This window comes from Heterocephalus glaber, unplaced genomic scaffold (assembly GCF_053883595.1).
Source record: "Heterocephalus glaber isolate CG9 unplaced genomic scaffold, H.glaber_assembly_v1.0 deba00000122, whole genome shotgun sequence".
NCBI lineage: Eukaryota > Metazoa > Chordata > Mammalia > Rodentia > Bathyergidae > Heterocephalus > Heterocephalus glaber.
The window spans coordinates 88,924,414-88,940,643 of NW_028258138.1; the positions used below are offsets into that span (position 1 = coordinate 88,924,414).

General features: G+C 51.6%; 1 protein-coding gene and 1 long non-coding RNA gene across 7 annotated transcripts in view; one reads left to right on the plus strand and one right to left on the minus strand.

Annotated features, from left to right (window-relative positions):
- LOC110350162 (uncharacterized) overlaps nt 1-1,079 on the plus strand; it is a 46,450-nt gene extending 45,371 nt beyond the window's left edge. For all 6 annotated transcript variants that reach the window (XR_015439240.1, XR_015439251.1, XR_015439243.1 and 3 more), the window contains one exon: nt 498-1,079. This is a non-coding gene — a long non-coding RNA (uncharacterized LOC110350162). The remainder of the gene's footprint in view (nt 1-497) is intronic.
- Samd4a (sterile alpha motif domain containing 4A) overlaps nt 1-16,230 on the minus strand; it is a 57,904-nt gene that overhangs the window by 24,540 nt on the left and 17,134 nt on the right. The window contains exons 2-5 of the mRNA XM_087181690.1: nt 12,275-12,384; nt 10,020-10,106; nt 2,854-3,166; nt 1,074-1,159 (exon numbers count right to left, since the gene is read on the minus strand). Coding sequence (XP_087037816.1) covers nt 1,074-1,159; nt 2,854-3,166; nt 10,020-10,106; nt 12,275-12,384 — 596 coding nt within the window. The remainder of the gene's footprint in view (nt 1-1,073; nt 1,160-2,853; nt 3,167-10,019; nt 10,107-12,274; nt 12,385-16,230) is intronic.

Here is a 16,230-nt window from a genome sequence, read left to right on the forward strand (position 1 = left end):
TCTCTGCACTGAGTCACTTGTGGCTGCCAAGGAGGCAAAGGAGGAAGACAGTGCCAGGTGCCCAGCATGACAGGAAGCCAGATGCCCCTTACAGGCCAATGCTCCAAGCCTGGGGACCCAGCCTTGCTCCACAGAGGCCTCAGGAGGACTTGGGTGGCCCGAGGTGAGGTGGAAGGTGCCCGTCCTGCAGTATCTGGGCCTCGGGCCTTGGGCGGGTGTGGGACAGAGTGCAGGTTCCATGTTGCTTTTCTAGAAGCTGCTCAGTAAATATCTATGGAAGGAATGGGTGGTAGTCTCCTTCCATGTGTGCTTGCCTTCTTTCTGTCACTTTGGTGTAACCCAAACAAAGGCAGCGTTGGGATTGGACCCAGCAGAAGGCTGGTCTTGGCCTGTGGGCAGAGGGCCTTGTCACTTTCCGAAATAAAGGCACCAACAAAGTTCCCCCTCGGAGGCTTCGGCAGTCACTAGACTGCTGGCTGCTCTGGGGAAACCATTAGCGAGAAGATTTTGTTTTTTCAGTGAAAAAGCCAGGACTTTGGAACAGTTGAGTATTTCAGAGTACAGCTTGTCTGAGCACCCCACCAGCTCCACTGTGCTCACACGGTGACAAAGGACTTTGGCTGGCCAGCCGCATCAGGCACACGAGAGCTCACAGGGAAGAGGGGGGAACTCGGGGAGCAGCTATGATGGCCCCCAGAGGGAGGCGTGTGCCTGTCCCTCCACCAGGGTGGGCGGCATCAGACCAGGGGACAGACCTGTCTCTAAGTCTTGCTTTTGGTGGAGGGTATATGTGCCCAAGGAACTGGATGCCCAGACCTGGGGCCCGACTCCCTCTCTGTAAGTATCCCCGAGGGGCAAACACCAGCTGTGTCTGAGGGTCTGGCAGGAACCAACCCGGCCTGCCTCAGTCTCCCTCAGGGGGACGAATGGCAAATGCAGTTCTGACACAAATCACAAATCCAAACAGCCATCAGCTGCCAACCCACAGCACACGGAGACAGTGAGCTATTGTAGAAGCTCCGAGGAGCACTGCTAGGCAGGCAGGACACTGGTGTGGCAGTGGGGCGACTCACCTCGTGGATGAGACACTTGTCGATGAGCTGCAGGTAGGAGCTTATGTTCTCCTCGTCGGGCCTGGAGACCAAGAGCTGCGTGCACACTGGAGGAAGCAGTGAGGGGGAATCAGAAAAAATCCAAAGCCACTTGCACCGCGGATGGATTGCATGGAAGGGCCCGGAGGCCCCTCCATTGCACTGCAGTGAGGGCTGTAGGACCCTGTCCAGGAGCCCCTGGGTGCGTCCCCCTCACTGCAGCCTGTCATGCCTCCTCCGGGAGCAGGTGGACACCAGTTCATGAGCGAGCGGCACCTCCCCTCTGGCGAGGCGGTGGCGCTGTCAGGCTGCCAGGCGTGTGGGCAGCACGGGAAACCTGCCACTCAGACGTGCAGGGGGATTTTCTGAGGGATGCACTCATTCTACACACATGGTTCTCCCACTCTCAAGGAAGTACTAGGGCTCTGGTCGCACGCAGGCACTGGATTCCGCACGACTGTGTCCAAGGCCCGCCCTGTCCTCGTCACGTCAGATTAAGCTGGGAAGCTGGGCACCGTTTCTGTATCCGGTTCCTTCCTTCCCCTAACCAACCTGGCCCGAATCCCGCTTACTTCACGTCTCTGGACACAGGTTTTCAGTACTGCACTGTTTGGAAGAACAAAAACTCAGAAGCCACCGGATGTCTCTTGATAGAGGGGGACTTTGTCAAATTAAGCACGGCTCCCTAAGAAAGGCTGTGCCCCCTCAGGAAGGGGCACCAACCCCGTGTCACCCACGGGGCCAGCAGGGCTCCTCTGACCACTCCAGCCCCAGGGAGGCTGAGAGCTCCTTCTGAGCCTGAGCTTTGGGGTCTAAGTCTCTGCAAGGACTTATGGGGTGGGGTTTCCCACTGCAACTCTAAGCTCAGAAGTCCATTTCTTTTGGTGATAGCTTGGTTCTTTTAAATGATCCAGAATATTGGACAAGAAAGGAGGACGCCGCTTCCCCATTCCAAAGGAAAAGTACTGGCATTCTCCACATTTAAAAAATAATTTAAGAGTTCTGATGAAACATCCCACCAAACACAACATTCTAGCGCTGGACCATGGGGAGCTGGAGGCCAGGCAGACAGCAAGGGCACTGTCACCTGAAGGGCCACTTGGGGATCACAGCCGCCCCGAGATGTCACGCGCACGCAGCAGGCTCCTCCCGTCAGCCAGGTACTGTGCGACCCGTGGGGTGTTCTGGGCCCGCGGAAAGTGGCTGGCAGTGCTGTGGGCGAATGGGGTACAGACAAGCACTTGGATGGCTGCAACCCAGGGTGAACCGGGCAAAGAAGGGCTGTGAGAGCCTCACTCGGCCCTGGGGTCAGGCAGCCTTACCAGCCCAAGGAGGACTCAGCTGAGACTTGGAGGGCGAGGAAGCAATGACGCAGGTGAAGAAAACGGTGAGGGAAGGAGGGCTCAGGCAAGGCTGTCACATTACAGATGCACAGGCTGGGCACTGCACAAGCACCTTCTGAGGTGTATGCCGTCAAGCCACACCACCGGATAGGATGCCATTGAGGCTTCCCATGGGGCAGGAGGGGCCCTGGTTCCAGACAGAGGGAGAGTAGGCAGGAAGCAAGAAAATGTACATGTTGCCGAGACACCTTCGGCCTGCGTGCCTCAGTTTCCTCCTCAGCAGGATGGGTTATTCCAAGGATTAAGCACACCACCCTTCCTATCTCCAGGGCCCAAGGCCCACGGAGATCGGCTGAGGGGTCAGGAACCCCAGCCCCCTCCTGCCTATGAGTCAGCACAGGCAGGCCCGGGGCACTCACCTTTCCCCATGACACGCGTGAACTGCCCGGGAAGGTCACCCTCTGGCAGGGGCGCCACGGTCAGCTCCCCGTCGCAGCTGCTCAGCTGGTGCAGCTGCAGCCCTCCGCTGGCCCCGGCCGTGGCGCTGGCTGAGGCGCTGGTGGCCACTGCATCCTTGCCGTCAGGGCTCGGGCTCTCGGGGCCCAGCAGGGAGGCCTCCCGGCGGCGTGCGTCAGTGGTGGTGCTCGGGGGGCTGTAGGCCTTGATGGGGGTCAGGATCATCTGGTGCAGCTCCTGCAGTGGGATGCGCAGGCTGCCCCCCTCGATGATGTCCTGCGGGGAGAGGAGAAGACTGCATGAGGCTCGGGGTGGGAGCCTCACTCGCCAGCCTCCCTGTCTCTTGCTGTGTTCCACTGGCCCTGGGTCAAGATGCTCTTTGGAAAAGTGGCCAGTGTAACCCGTAGCCTCAGCACAGTAGAAAACCTGGGAGATAGATTTGCACAGTTCGAAAATCCCTATCACCTGGAAACCTTGTTGTTAGAAATGACGATCCTCCTGCCTCAGCCTGCCAGCGTGCTGCATTTCTTACATTACACTCACACACTTTATAAACTGTGTGACAATGTGGGGCCAGAGTGTGGCTGGCAGCTTGCTCCTGCCTTGTTCTAAAGAAAGGAACTGGGTCACGCACACCTTCCCTCAGCCCACGATGCCACCAGCACAGGTGATGAAGACAGGCACAGGCTCCAGGGCCTGGAGGGACAGGGGTCCTGCAGCCGGATCATAGCGACTGCGGCGTTAGAATTGATTCCGAATGAGACAGAAATTAGGGAAGCTTATTAGCAGGGAAGAGACAGGTCCTTGCACTTTCAAGGCAGGCGCCGGACGGAACAACTGAGCTAAATCCCCGGCCAGAAGACACAGTTTTAAAGGGAGGATTCTGGAGGGAAATACATTTAATGTATAGTATAACAGAATGTATAATTATTATATGCAGTGTGATTAAAATATACAGTTAAATTAAAAATACTTAGTACAGTAAAAGACATTGCCATGAGTCCCCCTCAAGATCCTCCCCTTTTCTTTAAACACACATATCTCATGGTTCTTGCCACTTTCCGCAGCAGCTCTGGAATCCTCTTTCTTGAGTGTCTTTATGGGGTGTGATTAAAAAATATAGTGAATGTTGCTGCTGAGCACCATCCAACAGAAAGGCAGCTCATAAAAACACAATGCTGTGTCTTCCTTCACCTTAATCACCGGATCTGGCTCTTCCCCAAAGTCAAAATGACCATGAAAGGGAAATGTTTTAAATCGATTCAGGACACTGAGGCAGCCAGCACAGTGCAGCTAAAGACACTCAGGACAGGCCAGGGGCTCAGAGTGTGGCAGGGGTCAGCCCAGGGTCTTCTCTGGCTTGCTGGGTGGGCTGACCCCTGCCACACTCTTCTGCAGGGCCAGCTCTTCCTGTGACCCAGGAAGGACACTGCCAGCCAGGGCCCTGATTATTAATGAAGCACTCAATCTTTGGAGAGCTCAGAGGGTCATAATATATATATATATATATATATATATATATATATATATATATTTATTTATTTATTTATTTTTGGTACTGGGGATTGAACTCGGGTCCTTGTGTCTGCGCAGCAGGCGGCGAAACCACTGAGCTAAATCCCCGGCCCAGGATCTTGTACCTTTACATGAGTATCTTGGTTCTTATTTTTTCTCTATTCCTCTGCCCTCCCTTCACCCCCTCCACCGTTCCCTATTTACAAAGACTTTGTTTCCATTTTTTCCTTTTCTCATATTTTGTCTCTTCCTCTTTTCCTCACACTTCCCCTATTCCTTTCAGACATTTTCTTCCTATTTCACAATATCAATTATACATTGATTCTTATTTACATATTTTTTCACACCAGAGAAACTATTCGGTATTTACACATATGTGTCCTATTTATTTCATTAAGAGTATGGCCTCAATGTACACCCACTTAGCTATAAATGTCTCTAGTTTCTCGTTCTTTATGGCTGAGTAGTAGTCCATTTTATAAAAAAACCCCACATTTTCTTTATCCAGTCTCCAGTTGATTGGCACTTGGGCTGTTTCCAAGTTTTAGCTATTACAAACTGTGCCGCTATGAACATGGGTGTGGATATATCACTGTGGTATGATTGTTTTAATTCTTTGGGGAAGATACCCAGTAGGGGAATAGCTGGGTCAAATGTGACTTCCAATCCTAGATGTCTGAGGTATCTCCACACTGATTTCCACAGTGGTTGCACCAGTCTAGCAGGGTCATAATTTTAAAAGCCTGACGCATAAGGACCTGAACCATTCCTGGGATCCTCTCTTCCCAAGGATGTTGGAGATTACAGACCCCAACAGTACAGTTGTTTCCGCACCCAAACCTTTCCAGGGAATCAACCTAGAGAGGGGGGTGGCAGCCAGGGCCAGGGGTGTCTCAACTCTGGGCAGCAGGGGATGCCAGCAGCCATGCCTATCACTGCCAGGAGCCTGGTTTGTTTGGGGAGAGGGTTTGAAGTGGAGCTTAGCCTATCTGGCATGAGGGTTTTATGAAGGAAGTGCAATTTTTTTTTTTTCTGGCATGGGCAATCGAACTTAGGACTTTGTACTTGTAAGGCAGGTGCGGTTCCACTGGGCTAAATGCCCGACCCTAAAGTGCAATTCTAATTAGCCAGTGGTAGTGTCCAAACCTGGCCAGAGCCACTGTTCAGCCTATGTTAGGGAGTCATTTGCTCTGGGTGTGTGTGTGTTTGAGACAAGGTCTTGCTATGTAGCCCAGGCTGGCCTTGAGCTCACTATGGAGCCCAGGCTAGCCTCAAACTCGTGGTGATCCTCCTGCCTCAGCCTCCCGAGAGCTGGGATTACAGGTGTGTGCTACCACGCCTGGCTCTCATTTGCCTATTGGAAGAGGGCCGTAGAGAGCCTACTTCCTTCCTGCCAAGTGTGGTGGCATGCAGGAGGCAGGAACAGCTCAGCCTAGGCTTTGAGTCTAGGTGTGAGGACAGAACCACCTGTCTCCTGACCCCAGTGTGTGTCACCTGTGTGTGAGCAAATGAATGTCTGAGGCCGTCGACTATGCCACCAAGCCCCACCCGCTCTCGCCCCAGCAAACACACGCAGGCTCCAACCCCAAATCGATCCTAGGTATTGGGGGATCCACAGACAAAAGAGCAACCACAAAGAAAATAAATAATGCTCGGCACTTGCTGTAAAACCTAACTTCCCAGAAACCATGCAGAGTTTTGCTTTAGTTTTTCCCCTCTAGACTTCTAGCCATTGTCTCAAGAAACACTTGGGTTACAGTCAGCTAACCAAACGCCTGGCTGGACCAGCGGGCCCCACATCCTGCCTCTTAAAAACGAATTCCTCACCTCGATGCCGAGGGCCTACCCCAAGAAGCAACAGGAGAAGTGGCCTGAATGGGCTCCGCGTGGCACTTGTGCCTGGCTGTGGGAATTAATCTCCACATTGAGAAGCCTCTATTGATCCTTCATACCAGAAATATATCCACATTATAAACGCAAAGAGGCGAAATGAAGCTGTCCAGTAACTAACAAGGCCAAGCAAGGGGCTCGTGTGGAAGCGGATAACGGGAATGTGGTCCACGACACAGCAGCACAGCGACTGCTCAGGGGACCGACAGGAGGGACAAAGTCACCCAGCCCTGCCTGGCCTGGCTCCCTCGGCCTTGGAAGAAGGCTGGGTAAGTGCCTCTCTGACACGGGACAATAAGGCATTTGGGAAAGATGGCTTCAGGCCAAGTGTCCCCAGCACGTGCGTGACATGTCCCTGGCCTCATCTTTCCCACGTAATAACAGGATGCCTGTGGTGAGTTTTCACTCACTCACAGCTGCCAAGCTCGACCCTCAGCCAGACTCTTCCTGGGGACACAGAACAAGTAAGTTGTCTTCCTCATCCTCAAATTCTTACCATACCAGGACCCCCATGGAGTGATGTCAGGACAGGAAGCTTTGGGGACAGGCAAGAGGAACCGCCACCTATGACTGCATGGGGGATTCAGGAAGAGAGGGGCAGTGAGCAGCATGAGGGACAGCATGAGGTTCGGGGGCCCAGAGATGACTGTGGAGCACATTGTACCCTCAGGACAGGCTGCTGTCCCGACTCTGAGGAGGACAGGCCCAGCTGCACAGATGTGTGTAAAACCTAAAAAAAAGGAATACCCCATGCACCTTACTATTATCAGACCTTAGTACTTCGTACTAAGTTCTGAGTACTTGGGAAATAGTTATTGTTTAGTGTTATTAATTTAACTGTGGTTTCTCTGGAGCAGTTGATGAAAACAGGGTCTCAGATCTGTCCTCAAGGATGAGGTCTAAGTGCATGTGAAGAAAAAGCTCAGGCTTCCAGAGAAGGACTCTGCCCCTCTAACCGGAAATAAGCAGAAGCAGGCTGAGTGTGAGTGTGTGTGTGTGTTCCATTTCACACTTTGGGGGAGAGGTGAAAAGGAAGGACGAAGACATTGAAAGATCTCTGCCACTAACCAGTCTGATCTTCCTTTCCTACCGAACAGCTCGAGAAGTCTGATCGACACCCTCCCGGACGGCGGCTTTCTGTGTCTGTCCCCTTCCTTTCTCCTGAAACCTTTCTCATCATGGTGGCCGTGACCAGCTGGTAGACCGTTCCAGGGGGCAGCATTTGTGTCTGTGTGACATGTCTGTGCCACTGGGGGGATCTCTTGATCTCTACACTGCTGACCCACGGGCAGGGCTCAGGGCCCGGCCACAGTGCTGTCACTGGGTGCCCCTCAGGGTCTGCCCTCACTCCTCCCACTGGACACGCACTTCCGGGAGTCTCGACTGCCAATTAGAGGTGGTCCGAGAGTGGTCTTGGCCCTGCTGTGTCCAGGACTCCAGACCTGCTCCTCCGGCCACTGACCTGCCATTCCCCGGGGTGTCCCGTAGCCCCTCAGATCCAACCCATCAAGCCAACTCCTTTTCCCAGCCCAGCAACCCCTTCTGTATTTCTGTCCCCAAATGTCACAACACCCAAGCCCGAACTTCCTGACAGTCCCTGGACTCCCCCTGACGATCTCCCTCCTCATCCTCTGTCCTTGCCACACTCCCCTCCCAGCGACAGCTGGCTCCTAGCGAGCTGTCCCTCCTCACCTTCGCAGAGCCGTCTACTTCATGCCCACAAGACTCCCCGAGAGGCTTAGTGACACAGGTGGCACTGCACCGTGAGGTCATTAGCTAGCGTGGCTGTCTGTTCCAAGGCACACCCGCGGTAGGAGAGGGCAGAGCGAGTCCAAGCAGCAGCCTAGCAAGCACTCAGTACATCGCATAGAAGAGCTGGGGGCCGCCCACACCCCCTGATTATGAACTAGCTGTGGATGGGGCCCCAGGCATCTCCTTAGAAATCTGGGTTCTATGTGACATAAGAATGTCAGAAGCAGGTAAGGGTGTGACAACAGCATTTCCAACAGTGTCATCCGCCCAAGCGCTGCCTGCCAATGTCTGGCCTGAGTCTGTCACTATGCTAATGTGGAAACAACAAGCCCCTTCCTTAAACAGGTAGAGAGGCCGGGGTCCTAGGGCAGGGTGGCCAAGCATCGGGGGTTCTGGAATAAGCACCTGACCGCAGAACAGGCAGTGCTTCCTGTCTCCAAGAATGCAGTGAACAAACTCACGGTGGCTTTGCTGTGGGCCAGTCCCTGCCATCACACACTGGATGTCTTTTCTTTCTCCCATCCCACGGAGACAGGGGGGACAGCATTTTTGAGGAGCTGGTGTTATTCTAGGTGTGACTGTGGGACACGGACCATGACCGACTTATCAAAGGGCAGCTGGCACGCCGTGGCACCTCGGGCTACCCGAACTACTTTGCTGCCTGGCTCCACATCGACGGAGCCTACAGCTGCAGGGGACCCAGCAACAGAGACTCAATGTTCCTATCTCAGGAGGGCATAGATGAGTTCCTGAGGATGCACCGGAAATCAGAAAGGGCAAAGCATTCTTGCACCAAGATACTTAGCAATCTACTCCTCATGCAAAATATTTTCTGTAGTTTCTAACAGACAAGGGAATAAACTGGCCTTTGGGGTGGTCCCCCAAAACAGAACAGTTTCTTAGATTAAAAATGACCACAATCACTGTTAGCCAAGCTGCTCGGCAAAGGAGTTAGCAGGAAATGATGAACAACAAAGCCTCAGCTCACTGAGTGTGCAGTTCACACGGAGAGCCCACCTTAACCAGCCCTGCTCGTCTGTCCACCCAGAGGTTTTAAAAGAAATTCTCTGAATATATATAACATAGCTATGGGCCATGCATTAATATAACTTTACAGAGTGTATATAAATTACACACCCCCTTTGTGAATAAGTTAAAATTCCATGCCATTAACATGTTTGTGTTCACTCAACTCGCTTCACCTTGCCAAGCTCAGTATTTGGCCCATGCTAAAGCTCCCTGGGTTACTGGGAAGGGGTCACTCCGCTCTGAAGCTGCCAACAGCTATGGAATCTCTGGACCTTACGTGAGTTCATACAGTCACCATGTCCTCAAAACAACACTTGTTACCAGGATGCCATCACCAGGCAAGATAAGGAGAGAAGCCGAGCAGAAAGCAGACAAGAAGGGACAGTGGCACCAAAACTATCTGTCACAACGCAATAAGCTGCTTTCAGCATTTCCCATTTTGGAGGTGGTTCCTATCCGAGGCACAGGGACTCACGCTGTTAAGTCAGTCTAAAGTTAGTCTCCATATCGCTGGCTCTGCCTGCCCGCCCAATGCTTTTGCCCCCGTCTTAGGAACTTGGGGTGTACCTGTTGAGTTTTACCACTCAGGCAGGGGTAGCTATTAGCAAAAGCAGACCCTCTGGCTAGAGGGAGAGAGGGAAGCACTCTTGCATGTCCCCTGACCTGCTCTTTCTTTTATAATTTTTACTTAATTCCTCGCCTGTCTCCTTGCAAATGGACACCAAAGGTGCACTTGACCTCATCAGAGGCCTGGGTTGGCCGGTGTCAGGATCCAAAGAAGCATGGAGAACCAGGAACCTCACTTCAAAATCACTTCCTGTTTTCTAAGGAAGCCATGAGAGCTTATCTAGAACCTGCTAAGGACGCTCTCCTCTGGGAATGTTTTGTGGCCCACTTTGCCACGCTGAAGGTAGAAATGCGCCCTCATCCACTGAGAACTTACCCTTTCCAGAGACTTCAGGAGGTTTTGTCTTTCTTTGAGCTTCTGAATACTGATGACGATTTTGTGTCTCGCGCCTTTGGTAACATTCTGTAATTAAACACAAGTTATGTTTCCAAACACCCTTTCAAGGACCAGCTCAGAGACCCTCTCAGTGGCTACAAGGGACTTTATCCTTTCTGCTACGAGTGCTGGCAGGCTGGCCAGTATGCATCTGTCTCTCTCGCTTGCTACCCACTGTCACAGACCTCTTGCTGTATTCTCTATCTGGCTGAAGGTTTGCCTGTGACTTTTGGGACAGTGAGCTGCAGAAGAGCCAGCTGCCCCCCACCCCCAGCATGACACTTCTTCAGGCTCTTAAGAGAATTTAGGGTCACACACCTCTCCTTCCACCTCCATCATTTCAGCCCCTCTTGGGTCCCCTCAAACCTTTCCTTTTTACACATCTTCAGGAAATATGAAGCCCAGTACGGTCTACATGTGGTGTCATAAGAAAAGTTCTCTTAACAGCCCTCTTTTGTTTCCATAAGGAAAACCAGAATAGAAAATTAATTTCAGGCCGTAATTCACTCATCAGTTTGGATTAAGGTTAGAATTCACAGTAGAGAGCTGTGGATTTTATCTGAACTATGAGCCTAAGGATTCCAGTAGACCTTTGTCGGCTGCAAACACTGCCAATTCCCTAGTAGAAGGTCCTTTTTCTAATCAGGCTTCTGATACAAACTTCTGGGGCACCTTTTGCAACTATTGCATATAAGTTTTTACTTTTTTTTTTTTGGTACCGGGGATCGAACTCGGGTCCTCGCGCTTGCACAGCAGGCAGTGAAACCACTGAGCTAAATCCCCGGCCCTGCATATAATTTTTTAAATGGGAGGAAGTACAACAGCAACATCTCCTTTAATCAGAATAATTAAGTCTCAAGCAATGAATGAGTCCACTCTTTAAAATGAAATCCTGCATTTCTGTTTCACCTTAACTGTGGGATCAAATGAATTAACTACTCTGAAAAGTTGGTGCCAGCCTCTGGCTTTGGCCTCTGTGTGCCTCATTTCTTCTCAAGTTGAACAACTGATGACTTAGATGTTTTTTCCCTCAACTCTGACCCAAACACAAACATGCTCTTAAGAATGGTTCTCATCAATCCCTGAGATCTCAAGAAGTGACCGAGATCCAAAACGCAGTGGGAGCAATGTCAGGAAGTTGAAATTAGTGCCTTTCATTCTCTGAGAATGTGCAGTGACTTCGGGCTTTGTCTTGCTCTCAATGCTGGTATTCAGCCAGGCCCACAGAGGTTAATCGAGGGTACTGAGTCAGCAAGGAGAAACCAGAGCTCAGAGGCCAGCAGGCATCGGAGCAGCCACACCCCAGTGGTACCCTTCCTGCGGGGGAAGTATTATTAGCCCATGCTGACCACCAGTTGTTTAAAATCACTGCTCAAAGGAAACCGAGGTCAACTTGAAACATGCAAATAGCATTTTAAACAAGGGATAAGAGGGTGGTGGTCAGCTCTATTGACTTGAGTTCAGAATGGTAAGAGAACTGCTTAACTCTGGGGGTTTTGTAGACTTGGCCTTCGACATCACGCTTGGGAAAGGTGCCTCAGAAGGGAGGAGGAACTTTGTCCTTTTGTGGCACGCAGCAGGGAAGGGAAGTCTGAGACTTAGGGAGATCTCATTTTTTTTTGGTACCGAGGATTGAACTCGGGTCCTTGGGCTTGTGCAGCAGGCAGAAAAACCACTGAGCTAAATCCCCAGCCTGGAGATCTCATTCTTAATCGCTGGTATATGTTATTCAAGGTGGCTAGAAGAAAAATATTTTAAACAATTGACTACAATCTCAATTAAGTGTTTGTAGCACCTCCAGGATCAGTCCAGTTAGAAGTTAACTGTTAGTGACCAGACTGGGCAACAGACAGCAGAGTGGTCCCTACTTAAACAAGTCCTGGGGGGAGGGTGACAGAGGTGGCGAGCCGAGAGCGACAAAGCAGAGACCCTGACTCTCTGGGCCGCTGGCTCAACACCACTTCTCCCAGGAGAATCCGAGGATGCCTCCCTGGTACCCTGGAACGTGGAGTGTGCTTGGACTGGGTCTCATCCTAACGCTCGCTACCCCCAGCCTCTTCCCTGAGGTCGCTTGCGTGGCCTCCATCTGCTATGGGACCCGCAGGCAGGCGCCCAGCCTCACCCCCTCTGATGCTCCCAGCACCTGCCGGTCCCTAGAGTATGGTGGGCACAGAGGGCCACAAAGCCTGACGCACCTGAGCCTCCAGCTGGCACTCGGTGAGGGCCATCATCTCCTCGTAGGTCATCTGGGAGAACAATGCGGCGTACTTGTGCAGGCGCAGGCTCTTCAACCAGGCTGGAACATCTAGGATGCAAGATGCGCGAGGGTGGGAAGAAGAGAGAAACGAAGGGGATGGAAGGAGTGACAAAAGGTGCAGGGAAGATGAGACAGAGGGAGCAAGGGAGGAAGGAAGAGGGTGATGGTTGCGAGAAAAGAGGAAAAAAAATCTTTATGTTACTGTTTGTTTAACTTTGGCAGCACACGATGGGTGGTGCACAAGTCTCGGGCTGACCCTGACCACCTCATGGGTGGGCTTTTATCCTACTTCAGACCAGGGGCTGTTAACTTGGGGTCCGTGGGCTTGTGGAGTTTGCCGGGCAAGGGTTACCCATAGCTTCTGAAAGGAGCCCAAAGAAGCGCATGCCTAAAAAAGCTGGGCGGGATCAATTCCTTGTTGATTTGGAAAGAACTGACTCAGATGTTCAACTAGACACACTGAGTCTATAGCTCAGGTTTGGGCCAGGCCTCTATGCGCTGTTCCGGCCACTTCCACAGAGACAAGAAAGCAGGGGCACAGTCGTACCCCACCAGCGGAGGCACTGGAATTCCTAGCCTGAACTTTGTTCTGCCTTCCAACACCCCAGTGGGTTGAAGGGCGCCCGGACCCCAGTGCTAGCACTTTTGTAGGGTGTCTGTTTGGTCACTTCTGCGAGCAACGGAATGTATCTGATGATTTTTGACCTTTTCCTTGAACGTCAATAAAAATATACCACAACTTGGAAGATCCAAAGATTGGTCAAACCAAGCGATAATGGAAATTCCAAAGCACATCTGAAATAAACCCCAAGATTCTAGAGTTAAGAAAGTTAAAAGGTAACTGTACTTGAAAATCCACAGAATTATTACCTTGCTATGTACAAACAGAACAAAGCCTTTGGCCATAATCTTTTAAGTCAGCATTTTGGAGTTGTAGAATCTTTGAAAAATTTCCTGAATCATCTCATACTTCTATTTTAGAGATGGCAAACATTGTCACGAAGCCTAGATCTCAGGGCAATTAGGTGGTGAATGCAGTCTAGAACAGGCTCTTTCCTACACTGTATCAATTTTCATAAAAAAAAAAAAAAAAAAAGGACCAAACAGAGCAAGACTGCAAAAAGCACTTTGAAATGTTAAGGAATTGGGTGTTGTGCACGTTTTCTATTAAGTATTATCTGTTCAGTACTAACCGGGTTGATTGCAAGATTCCATGTTATTGATTGCTAAGTGTTTTATTCTAAGGCACTGATGAACCACACACATTTGAAAACAGGAGAGAACCTTCTGATTTTTCAATGTTGAGAAGAAAGACACCCGACCAACGCTGAACTCAGGCTCTGCCTCCTGGATTAGGGAATGACCCGAAGAGCCAAGATACAGGAGGGGATGTGGCCTGCTGGGGTTCTTTTGTGAAGAGCAACGGAGGAGAATTTCCAGAGAATTAGAATTAGACATCGGATGGCATTTTAAGAACAGACTGAGTTATTTCGGGCTAGAAATCACTTCATTTTGTGCTTGGAAGCCCGTCAATCTACTGTGACAAAGGAGAGTCCCCTTGGAACCGTCATTAACCACAGACAAACCAAGCTTTCCAGGGACATGGTACCATCCCCTACAGGCTTGCATCAGGAGTCCGGGACACAGCAACTCCGGAGCCTGGTGCTTTCCCTCCTGTGACATCCTGGAGTGTGTCGGACCAGACTCTGCTCTCCACCATGTGTGCGTTTCTGTTGAAAGACCGCTAAGGCTGCTGCAGAGCCAGCAGCCGTGAAGCCCACGACAGCTCCAGCTCAGGCCAACTGCATGTTACCACTCTGTCACCGGGTTTCATGTGTGCTAGTCACATCTTTGAGAAGTCCCAGGTCACTGCTCAGAAAATGTAACCATCAGGAGTCAGAGGACGCCTGGGCAACCCAGGGCCACACTTGCGTATCACACGAGGCCACCGTGCCCACAAAAGAGCCAGGACCAACTTGACGGACCAAATTTTCACTGAATGCCCCACAGCTCAGACAAGAAATCATGGCAGATGGGTGCTTTCCAATCCAAGGTGACAACAGGGCGTCCCGAGTCAAGGAGGAGTAGTTCTCAGGGTGGCTCCTTCCTGTGTGACTCTTCTGATAGCTTGAGTTCCCCTGTGGAGAGGGACGGGAGAGCCTGGCTCACTTGTTTCATCAAAATGCAAGTCCCGGGAGCAGGCTTCCTGGGAAAGGCTCCATACAAGGCCACACCGGGCGTTAGGCCTTCTTCCACAGCTGCCTCTGGGCGCATTCCTGAGAGATGTAAGCTCCCCTGGCCTCTGTTCCCCAAGGCAGGCACAGGTGGCTGCTGCTGAGTGCCTGCTCAGGCCTCCTTGCCTAGGCGCTCTCCTTCCTGCAACTGGAACTGAAGAATGAAGCTTGCTAACCTTTCTCCCCTGCTTGGAGAGGCGCTTTCGCTTGTCAGGGACTGAAACAAAACTCCATCAAGAGGGAAGCAAACCAGACCACCCAGAGCCCTGACTGTGTCACCTCAAGCCAGGAATCCCAATGACTCGGATGCTAGGTTCGGTAAGAGGTCGGCAGGGATGAGCTTGGACAGCTCAGGTCCTTTCCTGTGGCCCACCTGCCACCCCACTGGAAGCAGTGTTAAAAGGCACCACCAACTTCAACCTCCGATCCCCTGTCCCGGTCTATGGAGGCAAATGGGAGAGGCTGGGAGGGAAATGAAGGCACATGTATGTCCAGGGCTCCCACCTCTGGCAGGTGGGTACACAGCTGGATATACTAGTGGAGGCCTCAGAGCTGAAAGTCACTCTCATGGAGGGTGAGAAAGGGAAAGATGTTTGGCTACAGCCAGGCTGAACTCCTTGCTGGGTGACAGGGTGCGTTCTATGGGGGCCAGGTTTGGGGAAGGCGCATTCTTGCCAGCAGGGAGCTTTTAATCCAGAAAATATTGCTGGCTCACACATGTAAAGGACAGTGGCTGCAGCCTGGGTGCTGAGTATACTCAGCATTCCAGGGGAGCAGCGAAGAATGAGCATTTGGGGCTGCCATAGGGAGTGAGGGACAGCTTCCTGTAACCTGCTGCCAAGAGTAGCAGCAATTTGGAGTTCCCTGGGAAGACCAAGGAAGCCATCCCAGGAAGCAGAAGCAGTGGGAACAAAGCACAGAGCCAGAGCATGCTGGGCAGAGCAAGTGGTTGGGGGAACAGTGGGGAATGGCTAAAGATGAGGAACACACCGCAGGGGCAGCAGATGACTGAGATATGAGATATGAGCTTAGGGCTCGGGAGGGGCAACAGAGGAGAAGCAAAGGATATAACGTGATGGTACTGGATGATCAGGGAAGAGCAGGGTATGGGAGACAGCAAGGAGCAGAAGGTGGCTCCTTTGGTTCGGGTCTGGTGAGTCAGAACCCACAGGGGATCAGTGTTTTGATCACCTGAGTGTCACTGCCTTTGGATCATGCAGGGGGAGGAGAGAACTGGTCAAGCTCTTGCAAGGGAAGTCTGAGCAGGAGAACAACTTGCCTTGTCAATAATGCACAGTGGCTGTTTTAGCCATGGAAATAGGTGAGATTACTCAAGGAAGAAATATCAAAATGAGATAAGGAAAGAGCCAAGGGGGGCCTGGGGATGGCAGGCCTTTAGGGGAAGGGATAAGAAGAAAGGTGGGCAGGTAGGAAGTCCTTGAGTGACAGCACCATCTCCACATGCATGATGTTGGTGCCCTTGCCCTGGTCGATGTCCCTCAAGATCTCACTGCAGTTCACTCTGGCTTACCTTCTTACCTTCTTACCTTCAAGCGCTACACTTGTCTTGTGTATGTTCCATATTTACCCACTGGTTTTTATCAAAGGGATCATGTTTTAAATTGTGCCAATTCCTATTTTCCTTTTAGAGCTTGGCCAA